At 35.4% G+C, this 22,363-nt stretch overlaps 1 protein-coding gene across 2 annotated transcripts in view; it reads right to left on the bottom strand.

Moving 5' to 3' along the window:
- LOC133527137 (solute carrier family 22 member 1-like) overlaps positions 1 to 22,363 on the bottom strand; it is a 61,828-nt gene that overhangs the window by 7,602 nt on the left and 31,863 nt on the right. For both annotated transcript variants that reach the window (XM_061864025.1, XM_061864023.1), the window contains exons 2-5: positions 14,956 to 15,138; positions 8,899 to 9,112; positions 8,024 to 8,279; positions 5,956 to 6,576 (exon numbers count right to left, since the gene is read on the bottom strand). In XM_061864025.1, coding sequence (XP_061720009.1) covers positions 5,956 to 6,576; positions 8,024 to 8,279; positions 8,899 to 9,112; positions 14,956 to 15,116 — 1,252 coding nt within the window. In that variant the 5' untranslated portion in view covers positions 15,117 to 15,138. The remainder of the gene's footprint in view (positions 1 to 5,955; positions 6,577 to 8,023; positions 8,280 to 8,898; positions 9,113 to 14,955; positions 15,139 to 22,363) is intronic.

The following is a 22,363-nucleotide window of genomic DNA, read 5'->3' as shown; positions in this document are numbered from 1 at the left end:
GCGAAAAAAATTTTTTCGGTCGTCTGACCTTGACATTTTCTATGGGAGTAAATTTTTCTCGCGATTCCAGGATAGGTCCCATAGTAAAAATTGCTCAATACGTGTATGACCTATATATTCAGCCCGTAAATTATTGCAGGTGACTAAATAAATATCCTGTAGTCATATAGGGTACCTAAGTGCAATGGATGCATAATATTCAACATAACAATATAACAATCATCTCTCGCAGTTTGGTATCGTAACGTTTAGTGTTGACGCAAATAATCTACGTTAATATGTTTGCAGAATTGCTTGTGGTTTTACTATCTGTTTGAGGTAGGACTAATCTACACAACGATGATAATGAACACTGTATATGTTTGTGGCTGCAATTTATTGTTAAAGGTGTCACTACACATGTTGAAGTCGAATCGGATTGAGTTCGTGAAGCTTTATAGGCGTTCATAAAACTTCATGCGTTCTGTTCTAGTTAACATAATTAAATAATAAATCACTGGTTTGTATGCAAAGTTAACTTAAATTTGTGTGTCACACGCTCTTATTGCAGAGTGAAAGTATTTCTTCTCATAAACTGAAATAAATTTCATATGCTAAGAAAAAGTGACCAAGGCCTCTGAGTCTGAATTTGAATAACTCGACTCGTTTTTACGAAACTCGACGCTTAAAAAAATTCCGAGTCTTTTAAGTCCCGAGGCAAGTCATTTATTGAGTCTTTATTAAGAGAGCTCAAAAGGACTCGAGCCTTGGAATAAAGACTATCAACAATTTCATAGGTTTAACCTGAATAAAAGTAAAGAAATTTTGCGTTATTGTATTATTTGTGTGCTATTAACTTACTTATTACTCAATGACAAAGCATTTTGAAATTTTGCATATAAAAAAAATTGAGTTCTCTGAAAAGGACTCAAGTCCCTACAAAAGACTCGAGTCTCTAACAAGATGAAAAGAACACGAGTTAAGACTTAATATGTCAGTATGAAAAACTGAGTCGAGTTTTAAAGCATATGACTCGAACGACTCGAGTCTTTACTAACACTACTCCTATGCTATCGCGCCAGATGCCTCAGCCATTCGGCCACCGGGATCACGGCGGCATAGGTCGAATTTTTCCAAGTATATGTATTTCTTAGCCTTATGGCGCCCCCCAGCGTAGGGCACTGGAGGCCTTTGTCACTTTTTCTTATTATATGATTTATTTCAGTTTTTAATTTAAATAGTACCAGTAGTAGTAGTAGTAGTTTTGTTTCTACTTGAAACAAAAACAAATAAAAATATTTTCTGAAAATAAGTTAATTTGTTCTAATATTTCCATTAGTACTTCTTCTCATATGCATGTCTATCAAGTACTTCTCGAGACCTTTCTATAATGAGTCTAAACTCGATGTGTTCCTGTGGTCCTCCCGATTTGTATTATTAGATCAGCTCCATGTTAGCAAATTATTGCATAGTCATCGGAATGACTGTAGTGTTTCAAATTTCAACTGAATCAGATACTGGGCAGTGGTAAAAAATTTAGTTACAATTTTAGTGATATACGTAATGAAGCTTAATAAAAGTGTGTAATAATAAAACGCGTATACGGTGTTTTTTCAACCGTTAACTTCGGGGTATCGATTCGGGCATGACATTTAAGGAAAGTTACCAATCGAACTAAAATCTATTTTAAATTAAAATTGTTTAATGCAAGGCTCAAACAGTATCTTTAAAAAAATCCTAGTACTCTATAGCAGATTTTTCAACAGACGATCAAGGCTAGTGTTTTCTCTAAGACACTTGTCTACAATATTGAAATCAATTGTTAATATTTTTATTATTGTTATAGGAATTTATTCAGTAGACTGTAGTATTTTTTTAAGTAGACTGACATTTGATTTGACTTGAGATTGGCATTTGTAATTTCTAGTAATTGATTGTTCAATTGGAAATGTACTGTGAATTTTTATTCTAATAATTTTGTAAATCTGTCGACATTGTAATTGTAATTTTCATAATTATCTTCAATATTTATTTTAATTTTTAATAGGTAAAATGTAGATAATTTTAATAATTAAGTAATTATGTTCGACACAATATTTATTGTTGAGAATTGAATTGAAATTAATTGAATAAATCTGAATGGTATACTTAATTTTATTTTTTTATGTTTCTTATTTATTGTGATAAATTGCTTTCTATCTATTCAATTTTGTTGTAAAATTCATCATGTATCATCATCCTTATATTCTGTTTAATTATGCAATGATACCATCTACAAATAGGTATATTTATTTCACGAATTTGGATAATAATGTTAAGTACTTAAATAAATCTAACGACTCGAAGCCAAATCGTTATCTTGTTTTTTAAATAGTTATGAAATATGGTTTTCCTCATAAAGATCGTCCTTGTAGGGTAAAAAAAAACTTGAAGATGGATTTAACAATAAACAAAAACCGGTATGGTAGATCATTGTTTTTTATACGCTACGTAATAAGATGTATTAACTTTATCGAGGCAATGTTTTCCTTGAAGTAGCTTATTACCGACATTAATAATACTTAATTGTAATCGCTATTTGAACGGGTCGATATTATCGGGTTCTTTGTAATTTTTTATTTAAATAGTTGAATTTCTATGCTCTAGAACCGACGTCATATTTAAGTTGGTTTTGCCCAGGAGGGGAGGAGCCCATTTGGCGAACGGTATTAGTCTAATATTATTAGACCACGAACTGTCAAGCCGTATGGGTAACAAACTAATAATATTAGTCTAATACTGGGGCCCATTTTTCGAACGGTATTAAACTAATATTATTAGTCCACGAACTGTCAAATTTTATGGGTTACCATGGCAACACACTAATACCGTTCCAGAAATGGGCCTCAGTTCGTGGACTAATAATATTAGTCTAATACCGTCCGAGAAATGGGCCCATGGTGGAAATATTCGCTGTCGCCGAGTGAAGTCTCAGTAGCTCAGTTGGCAGAGCGATGGGCTAGCGATCCAGAGTCGTAAGTTCGAGCCTCGCCTAAGGCAGTGAATATTTCTACTTTCCATTTAGGTATTTCTATGTTTTGTCTGCAGAAGTTTTCGCTTTATACATAATTAATTACTCATATTTAGAAGAAGAAGAATATCTTGTTTGACATGATAACATTGATAACTCAATCGACTTGATGGATTTTAACGTTTGATCCCTTGTTATATTCACCTAACATGTGTGATGTGTACGCATGTGTATTAATGTCGGTAAGTTATGTATTATGTATTATTTAATATAAATGTTAAGTAAAAAAATTAAAAATAAAAACCAAATTAAATAAAAAATACAAAAATAATTAATTAAAAATTTATTAAATTAGTGTAATTGAAATTTATTGTTAATTATTTAAGTTTGAGCCTTTTTGTGACTGTATTTTTATCTGTGGTAAAAGAAATAAAAACAATATGCCACTTGTAGACACTTTACACCATCAAATCTTATTAGTATTAGTACTTTGACATTGGGGACCTTTTACACCACCTTTTATTAACCATAGAGCCTTACATCTCTGTTATATTGTAGTAATTATTTATTTGTAGATTATTATAATATAATGTTTACCCAGGTATTATATTTATATGTTGCTAAGAGAGTCCATGAGGCTTACTACAGATTTTTTTAATTTCATTTTTTTCGTACCTACGCAATAAATTGATTTTTAAATAATTTATATTAAAAAACATTTTTTGTTCCTGACTTTATTGATTTTATCACCCCATACAACTTATAGATATGAACCCCTTAACGCATGTCATAAAAATAATTTGTTTGAATTTTAACTTTAATAGGTATCAATATAGTTGAATATTATAACTGCCATATATGGTTGCATATGCGGTAAAGGGAAGTAATAGTAGCATAATAAATGTTCTGCTACGCTCTAGCTGTCGGTATTAACAAAGTACTTTAAAAGTTGTTTATGGTTATTTTATGATCGGTAATTTAAAGTGTCACCTCATTGTGCATACAACCGACAACAAATACATCATTGTGTTCACATGATTTGTTGTTTGTGTATGGTTTGTAACTATGTCATGTCACGTTTAATAGCGACACGTGTTTTTTGTGACATAACTGTTGTTAATCGTCGAGTTCCATTGGAAATGTGAAGATATTTATCTGGACATTTAATTTCGAGTACCAGGCTGGTACTCGAAATTAAATATCCAAATAAATATCTTCACATCCCCATCGATCGATACATTGGTTCGCGTGAAAGCATTGATCGTCGATATTTAAACTATAAGGAATTGGTTTCTGAACTGAACTATGAAGTGTGGAATTAGAAGGAGGAAAATCTCTTATGGCAGAACTATTGCAAAAGTGACCAGCTTTCAAGTTTAAATAATAGTTCCTAATCTCTCCGGTGGCGCTAGGTAGGCTCATGGATTACATGAACCATAGAGGTATAATAATATAGAGATGAAATGGGGGAGGGGCAACAAATAACCCGACCAAATTACGTAGGTTGTTTTGGGTATGTTGTCAGGAATGTTAAAATGTGTTTTTAATTTTGTCGCATTGCCTATGTTCTGTCCCTCACGGGCGCACGCGTATAGCACATCTATATAAACACTGGGTCTATGACATTTTATTTCGGTCTATTGTGGCGCCGCCTATTTAATATTAATATTAAATAGGTATTTATTTTTTGATGCACACTTTTCATGCATAGAGATGTTCCTCCTTTTATTCCACACTCCATGAACTGAACGCTTTCATTGTGTACCTATTTTTGTTAAGGTTGCTAACCACATCATAATATTCTTAAGTGCGTTCAGAAATCAACTCCCTATTTCTTAAAAATCGATAATCAATGTTTCCCGCGATCAAAGGAACCCCAGTATAAGGCCCACACCCATAGTTCACAAATTAATATATACCACCAACCGGGGTGAATAGGGACGGCTGGGGTGAATAGGGACAAAACTTAAAAAGTGATCTTCCTGACAATTTCTTAAAAAATACTTACACAAAATATATATCATTCGATTGAAAATAATAGTAGAATTTGTATGATACTATTTATGTGGGTATTTTCTAAAAAATTGTCAGATAAATCACATTTTAAGTTTTGTCCCTATTTAACCCAGCTGTTCCTATTCACCCCGGTTGACGGTACCCATTTTTAATTTAGTTACGTATTAAAAAATAATGATAGAGGAAAGAATTATTTTCCGACTAGTTAAAACCCGGATTCATTAAAATACAAGGAGAATAAGAAAATAACGTAGATTTTGTCTATCACGGATGTTTTAAAATAATAGGGAGTATTACTGAAATATTTTGCTGCTAGAGTGCAGCACTAGCACAAACCGTGAACCATAGAGTAATTTACACATACATATTTACTACGCCGTAAACAGTTTTACGACAAGTTTTCGCACATTATTTGTTACGAATAACTGATTTACTGCTTGTGCTAGTGGCGCCCCCTACTCAGAGTAATATTGCAATAGGGAAATTCCCTATTCTATTATTAAAAAGTGAAAAATAATTGATAAGTGAAGAAGTTAATTATAGCATTGCCCATCGCTTGGCAATCATAATTCTAGAGTCCAAGTGGAAAACTATGACAATTCATTTTACGAAATTATAATACATATATTTTCCATTCAAAGCTTCTTGATATACCTAATACTGTACCATAACTTTGTATCTTTAAAAAATGAAAATAGTATTTTGCCTGAATAACAGGGCTCATACAAGAAAAATTAGTTTTAGAGAACTTAACCCTTTGACCGCCAAAAACATCAAATAAAGCGTCCGATATGAACCTTAGTACATTTCGGCAATGTTTACGACGACGCACCGCACGCGATAAGCGTCTGAGGATCAAAGGGTTACCTAAACAGATAAAAGAAAAAAAAAACAGCTAATATGAACTCTCATAGTTTTCCCTCTGGACTCTTATATTGTCAGTAACTTACCCTTTGGCAAGAAAGCAAACAGCATGCTCGTCGCAGCACAAGTCGTGTAGGTCACTACCAACGTCTTCTTCCTCCCGTACCTGTCCAGCACTAAAGCCACCACCACGTACGCTGGTATCTCCACCAGCGTGACCAGCATAAAGCTCAAATACTTATTGTCACTCAACGACACAGAGTTTATCGTCATTCCATAGTACACAAAAGAACAAGTCATCCACAAAAACATGCAGATCAGTAGACGCTTCCATATTATAGAAGATCGAATAGCTTTGGAAAATTGAGATTTCTTATCATCAGTTTGATTCTCTGATTTCAAAAGCGGATCTCCAAGATTGTCTAATTCAAGTTTTCTAGGGTCTAATCTATTGATTTTGGCAGCAGACTTCAATATTTTGACCGCTTCGTCTTTTCTTCCTTTGCTTAGTAGCCAGCGTGAACTTTCATTCATGAACCAGACGTATAATGTGACCAGGAGAGCAGGAGAGTAGAGGATGAAGACGTAAGTTCTCCAGTTGTTGACGAACCAGGCTATGCCGGAGAGGATGACTACGCCGATCACGAAGGCCATGTTGCACATGGCTGATACTATGACGCGTTGCTTGAGGCCGACCAGCTCTACAACTGTGGGCAAATTTGAATTGAATGGAATTATATATATAGTTAACATCGTTGATAGTAAAATAGATATACCTTGCTTAATGTGGTTCGATGAAAATATTAAATTTAACACCATCAGCGAAATATGTCTGTTAGAACAACAAACAAATTATCCCCCAAGTAATGAAAAAATTACTTCTTTCCGTCCATCGATATATTAAAAAAAACAATTAATTTATAATTTTATTTTTAATTATAATCCAAACAGCAGGCTGATTTGAGAGAACAATAAACATTACTGTATAATTTTACTGCGATTAATTAGCCTAATAACCGTATTTGCAAACACTAGTTTGAAAATATACTTTATTGCATGAAACGAAGATATAATATTGCTTATTAGGTTGCTATGCGAACCGCGATAGATTAAAATGTTGGTGCATAATTAAGATAATTATTATGAGTCATGAAAGTCATTGATGGGTTATTTATAGAGCCAGACATATAAAGTGTTATTTATTTCATGATTAATGTTTCTTATTTCTATAAATGCGAATACCAATAGAGACCGTATGGTCATTATTATTGATGGAAATAGACGGTCACGGTTGTAACGTTGCAAAATATGTGTTCTTCAACAGTATATAATTTAAAATTATATAATTTTTTTATATAGTCGTATAAGTGGCGTTATCGCCGAAGAAAAATGATATTTGCAGATGTTATGATTATAACAAAATAATTTAAGTAACGAAACTGGTACATATATTATAATCAATATCGCGGTGTCATGTCACAAGATTTCAGGTATGAAGAGTTTCCAAAAAAATTATAGCGAATGCAACTTTTAATCACGTTAATAATGATCCCTTTTATAGTTATTAATATAATTGGTAACATATTTTCAAGAAATGTTTAACAATTTATAAAAGTACTTGATTATAACTAATTAAAAGCGGATTTAAAAGAGGGCTCAGTTTATCAGATCCGTGCATAATATTATTGCCAAGCGTTCAACCTTGTTCTGCCTAATAAAAAAATTCGTTTGAATTCAAGCGTCCGCAATTAAAGATAGAATTATTAAAAGTAAACAAGTCGGCAGTACCGACAAAGACACTACTTTGTCGTGTTGTAAAAGTCGGAATTCCCAAAATACAAATACGACTGTTTCGTAAAAATTGTGTTGGCATGAATTGTCAATTTGTACAACGGCCAATGCCAACAAAAGTCAATGCGAATGGATTACGAACTTCCACAGACCTCTGTGGGAACTTCTCTCGATTTCATGACATTAAAATTTATATTGCACTTTATTTAGAAACCTTAAGACCTTGGTCTCCTATTGACGCCATACGCGCTATATTTTATGGAAAGACAGCAACATGCCCATAGACAAAGACGTTCAATGCAACGAGAAACATCAACCTGAGACCGGACCAAAGAGTCAATCATCAATTCATCAGGTACTTACTCAGAACATACGCCGACGGATAAAGCCCACCTCCAAAGCCGGCCTCGAAGAAATGCATAACAAGATAAGTGGTGTAATCTGGCGCAAAGCCGCGGAGGATCCCGAAGACCAGCGAAGCGGTCGCTGCGATCCCGACGGCAATTTTTCGCCCGAAGCGGTCTGAGATGGCGCCGGTGAAGAGCATGGCGGCGAACATCCCAGAGTTGTGTACGGTGCCCACTAGGGCGCGCTTCCACTCTTGGCAGGCGAAGTCGAACTGAAGAGATGGTAAACGTAAAAGATATAAGAATATGCAGGTACCAAACTTATCCCTAAAGGGGATCTCTTGCAGCTATCCTTTTGAGAAATTTAGAGATGATTAGATGAATATTTTGACACTAGTTGTTGTATATTGACCACAGCTATGCACCTATGTTTGATCTTCGATTTTTTAGTTATTATAAAACTTAAGAACATTTAAAAAGATCTATGAAATCTATTTTTCGCTCTTAATTTTTATAACAATCAAAAATCTTAAAAATTCAAATCTAGGGGCATAGCTTTTGTTAATATACATCAAATTATGTAAAAATATTTTCCATAATATCAATATCCAGAGAGGAAAATGGGGACTTTCCTCTTAAGGTAACGAAAAACGTGGTCTTCAGACTTCATTGTAGGTAACTATTGACAAATCTGCTCTAATAACTCAATATACGATGGAAGGGTATTAATTACTTCTATGCTCCTAATAATGATAAGTCATCATCTAAATTTTATGTTGAGCAGTAGGCAAGACTTTCGTGAAACAATTTATAAATATAGACGTCACAAGATATAGATATCTTAAGCCTGAAGTTTGCACTTCTTGTAAAAAGCATATCTATATCACTCACCTCTTGCATAAAGCTTTGATCAATCTCATACACGAATCTCTCACACGGCACGATCTTGCTGGTGTTGAACTGATCCACCGTGCACCCCGTGCCGATCGGCGCGTATCTTACGCAGGACTCGAGGTGTTTCTTGTCTGGTGTCATCGGGATAGCGAACGAATATTCGAACCATGAGGTGTCGTTGTATAGCCCTTCGCAGCCTGGTATTTCGCATCTGTGGCAGATTAAATTGAAAATGTAAGTATACACTAGTGTGTTTTCTTGTTCAGCTTTTCATTTCAACTTTTACAGAGGTCGTATTTAAAATAGAACAGGGAACAAGTTGGGACACCTGTTACAACTTGGTGAATTCATCAAGAAAATCATGAAAGGGAAGTTGAAAGAAAGAGGAAGAGAGGGAAGCCAAGAAGAGCATATACATAAATCAAGTTAGAGAAAGTGAACGTCGTGTCGTATCAGATTGCCCCGGAAAAGGCTAAGAAAAGAAATACATGGAGATTCGCAGCTCTTAAGTTTACGATGATGATGAGCAGGCGTATGATAAACGCTATTTCACTCATGCTAGTTTGCTGTAGATTGCGTGCTTTATGCGAGCCTTGCAGTACTAGTTCGGCTAATTAGGTCCGCAATTTAATACGATCATATTTGCTAAATTTGGACACACTTTAACGCATTCGAGATTCGATCGCAAATCGCCAGTGTGATAAAGTCGTAAACCGTTTAAAATAAAAACTCGTGCAGCTCAAACTTTATAGTTGTGCTCTGGTGAGTCATTACTCATCAACTCATTAATGCCAAAGCTCTCTCAGGATGAGTACTTACTCGTATTGTCCCGTTATAGGAATGATGACATATGTTGAATTTTATAACAAAATCTAGTAAAATAGATAGTAAATGAGCAATTGATCACAACACCAATTAAAATACAGGACCTGAAAGTTTCATAATTCAAGTCTTTTATTCATCATCATCATCATCATATCAGCCTTTTATCGCCCACTGCTGAGCAATCTTCCGAATGTCGTCCACCCAACGAGCCAACGGACGCCAGGCACTCTATTCGTCTGAAAGCGGCCACCATTCCGTTAATATTTTGCCATCACTCTACATGGCAACATGTCCCGCCCAGCTCCATTTTAATTTGCTAATGACGTGTCCAACATCTTGCACCTTGGTGCGATGACGGATCTCGACATTCCTCACTCGGTCTTGAAGTTTGATGCCGAGCATGGCGCGCTCTATGGCTCTCTGTGCCACTCGAAATTTGTTTATTTTTTACTTCCGAAAATGAATAAAGTAAGGGTAATTCATTCCTTACATTTTGTTCAAAAAATAGTGTATAGTAATCTAACTATATACTTAAACACAATATTTCATCGTCAAAATCGCAATTTTCTTGCTTTGGGCTGGGATGGGCTTTCAGTGTCCGTGACGTCACGATTACTTATCGTTTTGTTAGGAGCGTTTGGCGGGTGAAATACGAAAGTCGGACTTTGACTATAATATCTGACTTTTGTATTGCTTTAATGCAATGGGTCCCATATAGACAGTATTTGATTCTAAAACACATCTGATCGAAGGATACCATGAAACTAAAAAATGATCCTTGAGCCTATTGGGTAAAGTTTGGGAAAACCAGTGTCTTTTCTGTGGACATTGCAACAGTTGCAATTTGGATTATTCTTTTCATCATACAAGTAGGTTTTATTTAACATATAGATAAATAAAGTTTAGGCTTTAAAGTCCGTTTATTTTATAATATCCACAAGAAAGTCGCATAACCTTTACTCATAGGCAGTAAAAGCTTTTGTCTCTATTGTTCTTTATTTTTTGGTATTACGAGTAGACCTTATTTTGAAACATAACCATTTTCCGAAATCGGAATGATAACTGGTCACTGACTCTTCAAATGAGAGACTTAAAATAAAATCATTGACAAAATGAAGTAGGCGAGGGACTTTCCTACAAATATAAATACTTAATAACTTCCATAGCCCGTTAAAGCCCGTTAGGTGTAGACTTTCCGCCGCTACTACAATCTGAGGCGCGCAAATGGCCTCTGGAGCGATAGCAAGCCAGAGACTAAACACACAAACATGGAATGTGACAATTTCATGGAAAGGATAACGAATATGGGCTGCGATAAGATGCAACTCAAGTTTGTGTTAAAGTTCCAACAAGGGCTGAATGGACTGAAGGTCTTGAAGCACCAATTTCTGACGTCAACGACATCATATGGTACACAGACGGGTCCAAAACAGTATCTGGTATGGGGGCAGACATTTATGCAAAATAACTTTGGTAGTAGTGTAAGCATGGGCAATTACGCCGCTGTCTTCCAAGTCGAGACAATCGCTATAATTGCCTGTACATGAGAATTATAAGTTAGGCAGACCCAAGGGAGGAATATCTACCTATATATACTCAGCGACAGTCAAGCTGTGCTCAAGGCGCCTAGAGTGGACTCAAGACTGGTATACAATTGCGTCCAAGCTCTGAACAAGCTTGGCAGGCAAAAAAAGTGCAACTTGTATGGATCCCAGGGTACGAGTGTTTAATAGACAATGACTGTGCAGATGAATTTGCTAAAGCCGGATCTGTAAGCAACCTTATAGGTCCGGAACCATTTGTGGGGCTCTCATAGGGAACCATTATAACGGCTATCAGAGACCATACTAAGTCCAACACAACAAAAATGGGACAGTCTGACGGGTCTAAAGCACTAAAAGCTCTTCATGTAAAGAGTAGACTTCGGTTGGAGTAAAACGCTATGGAAACTTGGCAAAAGACAACTGGCCGGGAAGTGTTTACTGGCCATTACGGGGTCAAAGTAGTTTTGGCCAAGATGAGACACTCTGAAAATACCGATTGTCTAATGTATGGCAACGAGGAAGAGACAGTAAGACACTTAAAATGTGTGAATGTCAGGCCCTCGCATGGCAGAGAATGAAGGACTTTGGAGCAGACTATCTGGAATTCAAATCGCTCCGTCATCTGCCACTTGGAGATGGTCGAAAAAGTACTTGAGTAAGTTGAGTAGTTGAAGGATCATTCTTAAAGGGGGCAATCGCACAAAAGATCCCTATGGGTCGAAGTGTATCCGTAAGGGCTTCCGAAACTATACGATAAGATAATAACTATTGCCCGTAGTAGGTACTATCAATCAATGAAATACGACGTCATGTATTTTCGTCAGAGTTATCAACCAATCGAGAGGTTTTTGGTAGCATAAAGGTGCGTTTATTATTAAGTTTGATACGATAAATCATAATTAACTTTATGTATCTAGGATAATATTTGCTACACTATCACATTGGGCAACTGTTATGATATCTGTACTGTTATTATAAATAAAATGAAAAAAAAAAGCGGCCAAGTACGAGTCGGACTCGCGCATGAAGGGTTCCGTACAATTTATGACGTATGAAAAAAAAATCTTCTTACTAGATCTTGTTCAACATTTTACCACTTTGGACACACATTTTACCACTTTGGAAGTGTCTCTCGCGCAAACTATTCAGTTTAGAAAAAAATGATATTAGGAACCTAAATATCATTTTTGAAGACCTATCCATAGATATCCCACACGTATATGTTTGATGAAAAATTTTTTTTTTAAATTTTATGACGTATTAAAAAAAAAACTACTCACTAGATCTCGTTCAAACCAATTTTCAGTGGAAGTTTGCATGGTAATGTATATCATATATTTTTTTTAGATTTTTCATTCTGTTATTTTAGAAGTTACAGGGGGGGGGGGACACACTTTTTTTCACTTTGGAAGGTTCTCTCGCGCAAACTATTCAGTTTAGAAAAAAATGATATTAGAAACCTTAATATCATTTTTGAAGACCTATCCATAGATACCCCACACGTATGGGTATGATGAAAAAAAAAATTTTTTTTAATTTCATGACGTATTAAAAAAAAACTACTTACTAGATCTCGTTCAAACCAATTTTCGCTGGAAGTTTACATGGCAATGTATATCATATATTTTTTTTAGATTTTTCATTCTGTTATTTTAGAAGTTACGGGGGGGGGGGGGGGGCACACATTTTACCACTTTGGAAGTGTCTCTCGCGCAAACTATTCATTTTAGAAAAAAATGATATTAGAAACCTCAATATCATTTTTGAAGACCTATCGATAGATACCCCACACGTATGGGTTTGATGAAAAAAGATTTTTTGGGAAAAGTTCTCAGTATGGGGAACCCCCAAAATTTATTGTTTTTTTTTCTATTTTTGTGTGAAAATCTTAATGCGGTTCATAGAATACATCCACTTACTAAGTTTGAACAGTACAGCTTTTATAGTTTCGGAAAAAACTGGCTGTGACAGAATCGGACAGACAGACGGACATGACGAATCTATAAGGGTTCCGTTTTTTGCCATTTGGCTACGGAACCCTAAAAATGATATAAGACATATATGACATTCATATTAATCATTCTTATATGTACAGGGCATGGGGCAATTTTTAAATTTCGAGCGCTCTATTTCGTACTCGAAAATCTGTGGGAAAACGGTGAAACGCTATGTTAGAAATACGAGCGATAGAAATTGGAATCTAATCTAGTGGGATTGACCATTCGTTTTCAATTCTATTAGTATTATTTAAATTCCTGGCAGTGGGGATATTATTAACGGAAGAACACGAAATCGAGCAATCAAAATTAAATAATCGCCCCCCAGATTCGATACTCGTGTTTTAATAAAAACACACCGCTATATGACCACGTCGCTTAATATGAATTTCTAATGAATGACAAACATCTAAAGGCTATTGTCATGTCATGTTAAATGACAAACCAACGTGTAGGTATTTGATTTGACACGTGTTGTGAATTCGCTGTTAGAAAAATAAGTTTATTACGTTTACACGCAAAATGAAATAGAAAGTGTAAATGTTAGCAGATTAAATATTTTGTAACAGATCATTATTTTATTAAATTATGAGATGAATTAGGAGCATAAAATAAATATGCATTAGCGCTATCACACTCGATCCGATTCGCACGTCGCTCCGACCACTTGGGCGTCGGAGCAACGTGCGCATCGCATCAAGATTTGTAGTATAAAATGAATATAAACTGGTTACTAAATACACGGGCATGTCAAGTTTGGTACTCTGCTGTAATTTTAAAATTTTCTATTTATAAAAGTGTGAAGTCCATGTCGATAATATTATGACACAAGAAAGTACCATTATGGTATTAAAAAAACCGGCCAAGTGCGAGTCGGTATCGCGTACGAAGGGTTCCATACCATTATTTATAAAAACGGCATAAAAATTATCTTTGTTGTATGGGAGCCCCCCTTAAATATTTATTTGATTCTGTTTTTAGTATTTGTTGTTATAGCGGCAACAGAAATACATCATTTGTGAAAATTTCAAGTGTCTAGCTATCACGGTTCATGAGATACAGCCTGGTGACAGATGGACGGACGGACGGACGAAGGGACAGCGGGACAGTAATATGGTCCCGTTTGACCCTTTGGGTACGGAACCCTAAAAAATTATCGCTTTAACAATAAAATTAAACTGAATTATTATTATTTACAGGTATTTACAATTGCAATAAGAATAAATCAAAGAGTCTTAATTAATATTGTTTACTTCAAGGATATTTTCTTATTACGATTTACGGCCCGATTCTAACTTATTTCTTTATTTTATTTCTTAGGAAAACTTACAGCTAGAGTAACAAAATAGGTTGCGAAATAGAAACATTAGAAACAGTAAGCCAATTACAAGTTTCCACAGGCAGAAACTGCGTAAAAGTATCGAATCTCTTTGTTAGAGGTTAGAGATAGAGAGAAAATAATTATTGAGAGTCATAATGTAATGATAGTTATTAGTCATAACTCTGAAACCGTTAACTTACCAGGATTTTCGTAAGGTTATCCTATAGATAGGCTAGGTTAGGTTTGTTTCATGCCAATCCTGAAAAGTTACGCGTTTCGAAGAAAAAACAAGCCCCTCTTTAGCCCCCCAAAACCCGGGCTATGTATTTGTAAGAACCCCTATACCTTAATTACAGGTAATACTGACCTGTAATTCTGCTGTTGCGCTTCAAAAATAAATCCACACTCGAAGAAAGCGCTTAGCAAAATCGGGAAAAGCAGCAGCACGAAATTGAGTATATTGTATCGTCCGTACGGACCTAGGCTCTCCAGAACCGAGTCTAGATTGATTTCTTTCTTCTCTTCCATCTTGGCAGCGGGGTCAAGGGCTCTGGAAAAGATAACGAAGGTTAAAATTGGATTGGTTTGAACTTTTACAGTTTCAAATATTATTTTTGAAGAAGTTAATACTCGTAGTGCATTGTGAAACGAGGGGGATAAGTGAAATTTTGTACGAGAATCTATATATTCGCGACAGCAGCAGGCTGGAGTGGATTAAAGACTCGAGTAACAATATTCTTACCCCCGGAGTTACACACAATGTTTTTCATCACAATTACGAAGAAAAAACTAAATGATTGATTTTAAGCGAAATTATTCTTAAATACGGTGACATTTCAAACATTCATCCGCCATATTGTTATGTTCTGACAGTTTACGCATCGAAGGCACAGACCTATCCGACGTTCAGCCACAATTGAAAATTGTGTAAAATTACTTTAAACGGCTATGAAATTAATCAAATTAAATATTTTTAAACATGAATAAACTATAAACGTTAATATTTTAAAGTTAAAACTCATTTATACCTAGGTAATTTGTATGAATTAGTAAAAAAAGCTATAACTCTCTAGGGACTTGCAGATTTTTTTTTCATAACCATAACTCCCCCGGGAACAATGTAGGCCTTTGTCCTTCAGTACACCTGCTGCGGTATCATGGTCGCATTTTTATCACTTGTCAAGTCATGCATCACTTTCGCACTTACGTACTTGTTAGAACGTGACAGGTATGATGACAGATGATAAAAAACCGACCATCTTAGCCAGGCTGTACACGCAATTTAGACCAACCGTCTGGATTAACTCACTAGAGTCTGACAAAGATAATTTGTCAGCGATTCTGACAGCCCAATCAGTGAAATTTTTTTTTAAGGGTCAAACTTCTACTCATGAAATTATGACGTTTACTTATCAGTCTTATCACTTATACAGGCTGGGCTATCAAAATCGCTGCCAAGTTACTCTAACCTCAATTCTATTTTATAATTAATAAATCAATCAAATTAGAATCAGGTTAACAACGAATATAATTTCATTGTCAATCACAATAAATCTTAAACCAAGTCAACGATAGCGATTAGAACTTGGGCATTTTTGGTTTTATGTAATTTATAAGCAATTTCTCTGTCGCACTAACGCTTAATGAAACATGTATGAAAGAGATGCAAACTGACATGGCATACGTATTTGGCACGTGTATTTATTACTGAGGCGTATTTAATGTAAATGATTGCTATGCTTGAGTCGTAACCAATTAAGTATTCCATACACTGGGGCCTTGTCTCACGAGGCTAGTAAACAATAGGTTTATCCGTTCAAGGAAGATAAAGGATCAGCTATGCGGGTTGCGCGCGAGTTCCGAGAAATTATTAGAGCCCTGCTGGTGTTGGTGCCGGGTTGTCATTTTTTTTTAATATCCTGACATAAGTTTGAACGTCATGTCCACCCCGCGCAAGGTTACTCTCATACTATCCTCTAAGAGAACATCTCTCCACCTATAGTTGTGTTAAACTGGATCCCATTGTTTGACATAATTATTGAAAGTCATAATGTAATGATTGACAGATTATCATTAGTCATAATTCTGAAACTGTTAACTTCTCAGGATTTTCGTAAGGTTATCATTTAGATAGGTTAGGTTAGGTTTGTATCATGCCAATCCTGAAAAGTTACAAGTTTCTGAGAAAAACCAAATTATGACTAACGAAAATGCGGACAAACAATACAATGGGAAACAATAGACCCGTGTTAAAAACTCGCTGCACGCGAGGCAATTAAAAAAGGGACAGGACACCGCCCGCCGCGGGTAGGTGTGACAGAGAGCACACTACGTATTCGCGACCATGTACGACCGCGAGTATTTGACAAAACTATAGTTGAAGTGCATAAAAGACAAATTTACTATAAAAAATTGTTTATAAGTCATGCTTCGCATTGAGTACTTTACGTTTTCTGGAAAACTTTGTATACGAACACTGTTTATAAACAAAATTGTTTGTAGTGAATACGTGGCTTTATATTTCGCATTATGTGTGAGTGTGACGACACATTTAATAAAATTGAAAATTAGAAATCTTATAATCTTTAAGAAACAATATTTGAAAAGCCATGCATGTAAAGGTAATCTTTATCATAGTCCGCTTATAAAGGGGATAAATAGTATCTGAAAATGTTGTAATAATTTGTAACTGCGTACGCGTCAGACCAATAAATTGATGCTCCCACCAATCGGGCATACTTGACGGATAATTCCATCCAAAGACCTGATGTCAATGTCTTTTATGACGCACCAGGCTCGTTTTCCACAGCTCTATACATGTTTATAAGGGATTGTACAGTCACGTCTGAAAATATCGATACGAAAAAAGTGCCTAAACTATAAGCTTGCGTTGTATGAATAAAGAATAAAACAATTTACTCGTATAAGAAGATCTAATACTCGTAACAAAACCAGTAGGGCTAAGATGATCGGCTCTTTATCATTTGTCACCATGCCTGTCACGTTCTAACAAGTATGTAAGCGCGAAAGTGACGGACATAGTGACAAGTGATAAAAATGGAACCATGCTGCCACCGGAGGTGCTTAATAATGATTTTTAAATGGACGATGAAGCGTTTATCTTTAAGATGCTAAAGGAGGAAAATTTAAGTGGCCATAATTGGATGATAAACCGACTGCCAGTCTGTTAATTGACCCCTTAATCTAAGGTAGCGCTTATTCACTGTTTTGACTACTCAATGACCACGCTGTAGTTTTAAACCATCGTATAGACCACTGACCGATGGTGAACTGTATTGCATGGAGATAAGGTTTTAGTAGTAGTAAAACACTTTATTGCACAAAACAAGTACATAACAAAATAGTGAATACAATACATGTGTACAAAGGTGAACTTATCCCTTTGTACCTTTTGTTCACACATAAGGTTTTTAAGTATAAGGTTATACAGATGTATTAGGTTAAGTTCACGTTTGTGATAAGCACATGTCAAACCTAAATTTCTTTGAGCCCTAAGGTCCTACTGCAGTATTGCAGCGCGACATAACTGCCGACTGCATTGTTGCTGCAAATGTCACAAAATTACGGCAATAATGCAGTCGGCTGTAATATCGCTCTGCAATTCTGCCGGAGTAATCCCCCCGTCCCGTGCAGTAGTCGACTGCACTTTTGCAAGAGTCAGATATCGTCCAGAATGCCACCATCAGATGATACTCGTAGATACACGGAACCCAAAGGAACTTCTAAGGTATTATAAAAGTAATGTTGAAGCAAATCGCTTATAGATCAATTACAATTCGTCTTTACTGTAAATATCACGTGACTTAAATACTCTGACTAAATAAGTGACTAAATTATTTATCGAATGGCACATGTACATGTCACTGGATTACATAGAGAAACTTGCCGTTAGAATTTCGCCCTTCCCATGTACGCGATTGCTTCTTCTGACAGGATCTTATAATCGTCTACATGGCCTGTGTATCTAGTAAGGGGGCAGAATGATGTGATTGATGGTCTGGCCTGGGTGCCCGCAGTTACAGGCAGGAGAGGAGCTCCAGCACCATTTGCCCGTGTCTTGCTTGCGTTTACCCCAGCCAAAATAATAAAATAGTGTTAGTATGACTCACGACAGTTTCGGTTACTACATTTTGCCATTGCAAGTGCCAAGCTTAGTTTGGTCCGACTCTAAGACCAAGGGCCGAATTATAAAATCGAAGGATTAATGCACACATGCGACCTCATAGACAGCTATTTGTGAACACACCACGCCTCCGTGATTGTTTGATCACGTCATTCATGTTTGCCAAGTAAGCTCGAAATGTATGTCAAAAGGTTACCAACACAAACATGTGTAAATAATCCGCTTCGTCGATGCATAGTGCAGTTGGAGCGATATTAATTGACAAACGATTGATCGTGTCATTCACGACGACGTGTGCCTTGACTCGTATCGTCATATTATTAAAGGTTAGAATTGACAATTCTGCACGACATCGTGGATGACACGAACATACTTTGTAAGTAAGCACGTAGGTGGTAGACTGGTAATGCTATTGCGTTATATTGACAATATAATTGTCTTTAGTTTATGATGCCAAATCACGTGCTACCTTAACAGTGTCAAACTGTTCGCCTAACTTACTATGCGAGTACGAGCGAGATGCATAAAAAGTATGTTACGCACATGCTAGCGAATATGTCAGTGTCAAACTGGTGGTGGTCGTACTCGACTCGGATCGTTCTAGTTCTAGCGTGAGTCATCCAAAACTGACAGTGGTTTGAAAAAAAATATTGTTTCATTCACTATTTAGTAATATGAGGAAAAAGGACAAAGTCAAGTGACCGCTTCTCCCTACAAATATTTTTTCTCTCTGGATATTAAAATTATAGAAAATATTTTTACCCAATGTAATGTATGTTAACGAAAGCTCCCTTCGTTTTTTTACTTCAATGTTTTAATTATTATAAGTAAGGAGGTTTTCAAAAATAGCTCTTTGCGTTTTGCCAAATCTAAAAAAAAACCGTTAATAATCATTTGTCCCTATCCGTCACTTTGACATTTCTGTTTGTTAGAAAGAGGTACAATTTAACATAGGTTCGCAAGAGGTTGCCAACTGTTATGATGAAGGATGTTATAATTTAACATCTGTATTCGATACTACTAGGGAGCTGGCTTTATACTCACAACTGACATGTTTACTTAATCCATCCACCGTTCGCAATCCACATTGAAATCAATCGCAGACACCCGAGCCGACCTTCGGTCCGTATCTCGGAAGTACGCATCGCCGCCCGAGCACAATGTCCTGACTGAGGTCTACAAATGATATGTATTGTTTGTTTAAAATATCGTTTGTTTTGACTTCAGGGGCTCCCCGCGGTCTTCATCGATTTTTGACTAGTTTTGAGTCGTTACTCCTATATTTGCACTATAGATAGAATAATAAGACAAACGGCTATCGATTCTTCAATCTTTTATCTCTATTTTGGTCTGCCGGATTTTGAAAGAAATGAACACTTTCGTTTTTACATTTTTTTACAACAGTGTCTAAAAAAACACTTTTTTACTCGATTGCTGTGAAGGATTTTACATGTACGAAATCTACACATTTGGGTTCGTCTTTGACGTCTCTAAAAACTAGTCAGAGGTTTTAATTTTTAACTAATTAACACAAAAGTTATGGCCAGTAAACCAGTTTTTTGGCCTGAAATGATTCAACTTTGATGCCAAATATCTCGAAGACAGTGAACTTTGAAGTAAATCTGGTATACTATATTGCTTACAGCCGTAGTTGTTAATATGATAAGCTGCAAAAAACATTAGAAAACTATTAGGGATTCAAATCGAAGGTCATTGGCGTTAGGGCCTTAAGTGGACAATACAATACAATACAAATCCTCTTTATTGCACAACCTCAGAATAAATGTACATGGATTTACGTAGTAGATTTCAAAATCGCTAATATTCAATAAACGCGCATACGAGTAACGTGTTAGGTAGGTACTCCCTAATTAGTATTAATTAGTATTAGTAGTAATTTTACAAGCTTTTATTAACTTGCAATGTATCTATGTATGTAATATATGTGAGTGTAATTATGTTTGTACGGGTCAAATCTTGCAAGTTAAACATAACCCACTTTCCGACTTCCATTGCTATGAAGCTGAAAACACTTACAGGGTATATATTTTACCCCGAAATTACGAAAAGAATTGTCTGTTTCATAAATTTTGGCTGTCTGACCTTAACATTTTCTATAGGAGAGTAATTTTTTTTTGTGCTTTCGGGCTTGGCACAATAGTTATCTCTTAAGGGGCTGTCACCACCCAATGTCCTTGAAACTGGTGTTAAGTTAAGTTTTTAAGAAAAACTAGTTGTTTTAGTAACGCAATAAACATATAGGTATGTTAATATTCATTACATTTTAAAGACCGCGGCCGTACTCGATACATGATTGAACGAAATCGGCTCTATAGAAAATAATTGGTTAAACGGTTCTACGTCTCTATTTTTGATTTTTATTTTATATTACAATTTCAAAACATTTGTACCTAAACCGCTAAGGAGTAATAATTATAAATAATAATACACAAGTAATCCAATTTTTTTTGTTCAATAAATTTCTTAATAGTTTCTTGCCGAGGCCCAGTAACATGCAACAGTGCTATCTCATTTACTCCGATACAAATAGACAGTGTGCGCGTTTTAGGTATTGACAGGTACATAGGTATACATAACTTTAAGTATATATTGATAAATCAAGGCATCGATGTACTATTATTGGTGAAATACGTAGGTAGTGTTTTGGTCTAGTTAATCATAATCAATAATGTACATTTATGAGTTGTAAATTGAGATGTAAATATACGTTATATAAATATGTTAAAGTTAAATGTCAAATAACGAGCGTAAAAGAGGCACTTATGAAGGAGATGGATGTATGGCGCCTTCAATACTTTTATACAATTTTATGTACCACTATACGCTCTTATTAAATGAAATTCGTTGACTCCCGTCGGCTGGAATCAATTTGTTCAATGATTTAATTTAATTTAGATTGTTTCGACGCATTCGATGCAGAGTATAAAATGGAAAACAGTTGGATCTACAACTTATCACATATCATTAATGATATTGGACTATAATTAGCATGTATTTAGGTAGGTATGTATGTTCGGGTCAAGTATTACCAGCTAGATCCACTTACCAATATTGGATTAAGCTTAAACTTCCTGCGTACATGTAAGTAGGTACATAAAATTAAATACAAAAAAATACGTAAAAACTAAGGAAATTAGACGATAATATTATGAAATTAAAACTGGAGTTTAACCTAAAAATAAAAATCTAAATTCAAGACATTGTTAAAAATACTTCCAAACACTGCAGTAATATAATAACTACTAAGTATAAATTATTATTTTTTTTGCTCTGTATAATTTTAGTAAGTAGAGGCTGATTATCCCACAGTCAAACTCATCATTGAGTTCTGTGTTTTGGAAGATTAACATGTACCTATCTTATTAAATAAATTATATTACATGTAAAATGTAAACTATCAATAATTTTATATCTTAGTTACGAATGAATTTGTTGACATAACATTTAAAATTTGAACTAGTATAGAATAGTAATAACTGGGAAATCGATCTTTGCTTGGAAAACATATAAAAACTCAAAAACGCCTGTTTTCCCAGTGATAAAACCTAGCTAGATCGATTGTCCACCCCCGAAAACTCCCATATAGCAAATTTCATCGAAATCGTTAGAG

The sequence above is a fragment of the Cydia pomonella genome, chromosome 17, assembly GCF_033807575.1.
Source record: "Cydia pomonella isolate Wapato2018A chromosome 17, ilCydPomo1, whole genome shotgun sequence".
Lineage (NCBI taxonomy): Eukaryota > Metazoa > Arthropoda > Insecta > Lepidoptera > Tortricidae > Cydia > Cydia pomonella.
Note: the sequence above shows the minus strand (reverse complement) of the source record. Positions and strands in the feature narration are given on the sequence as shown.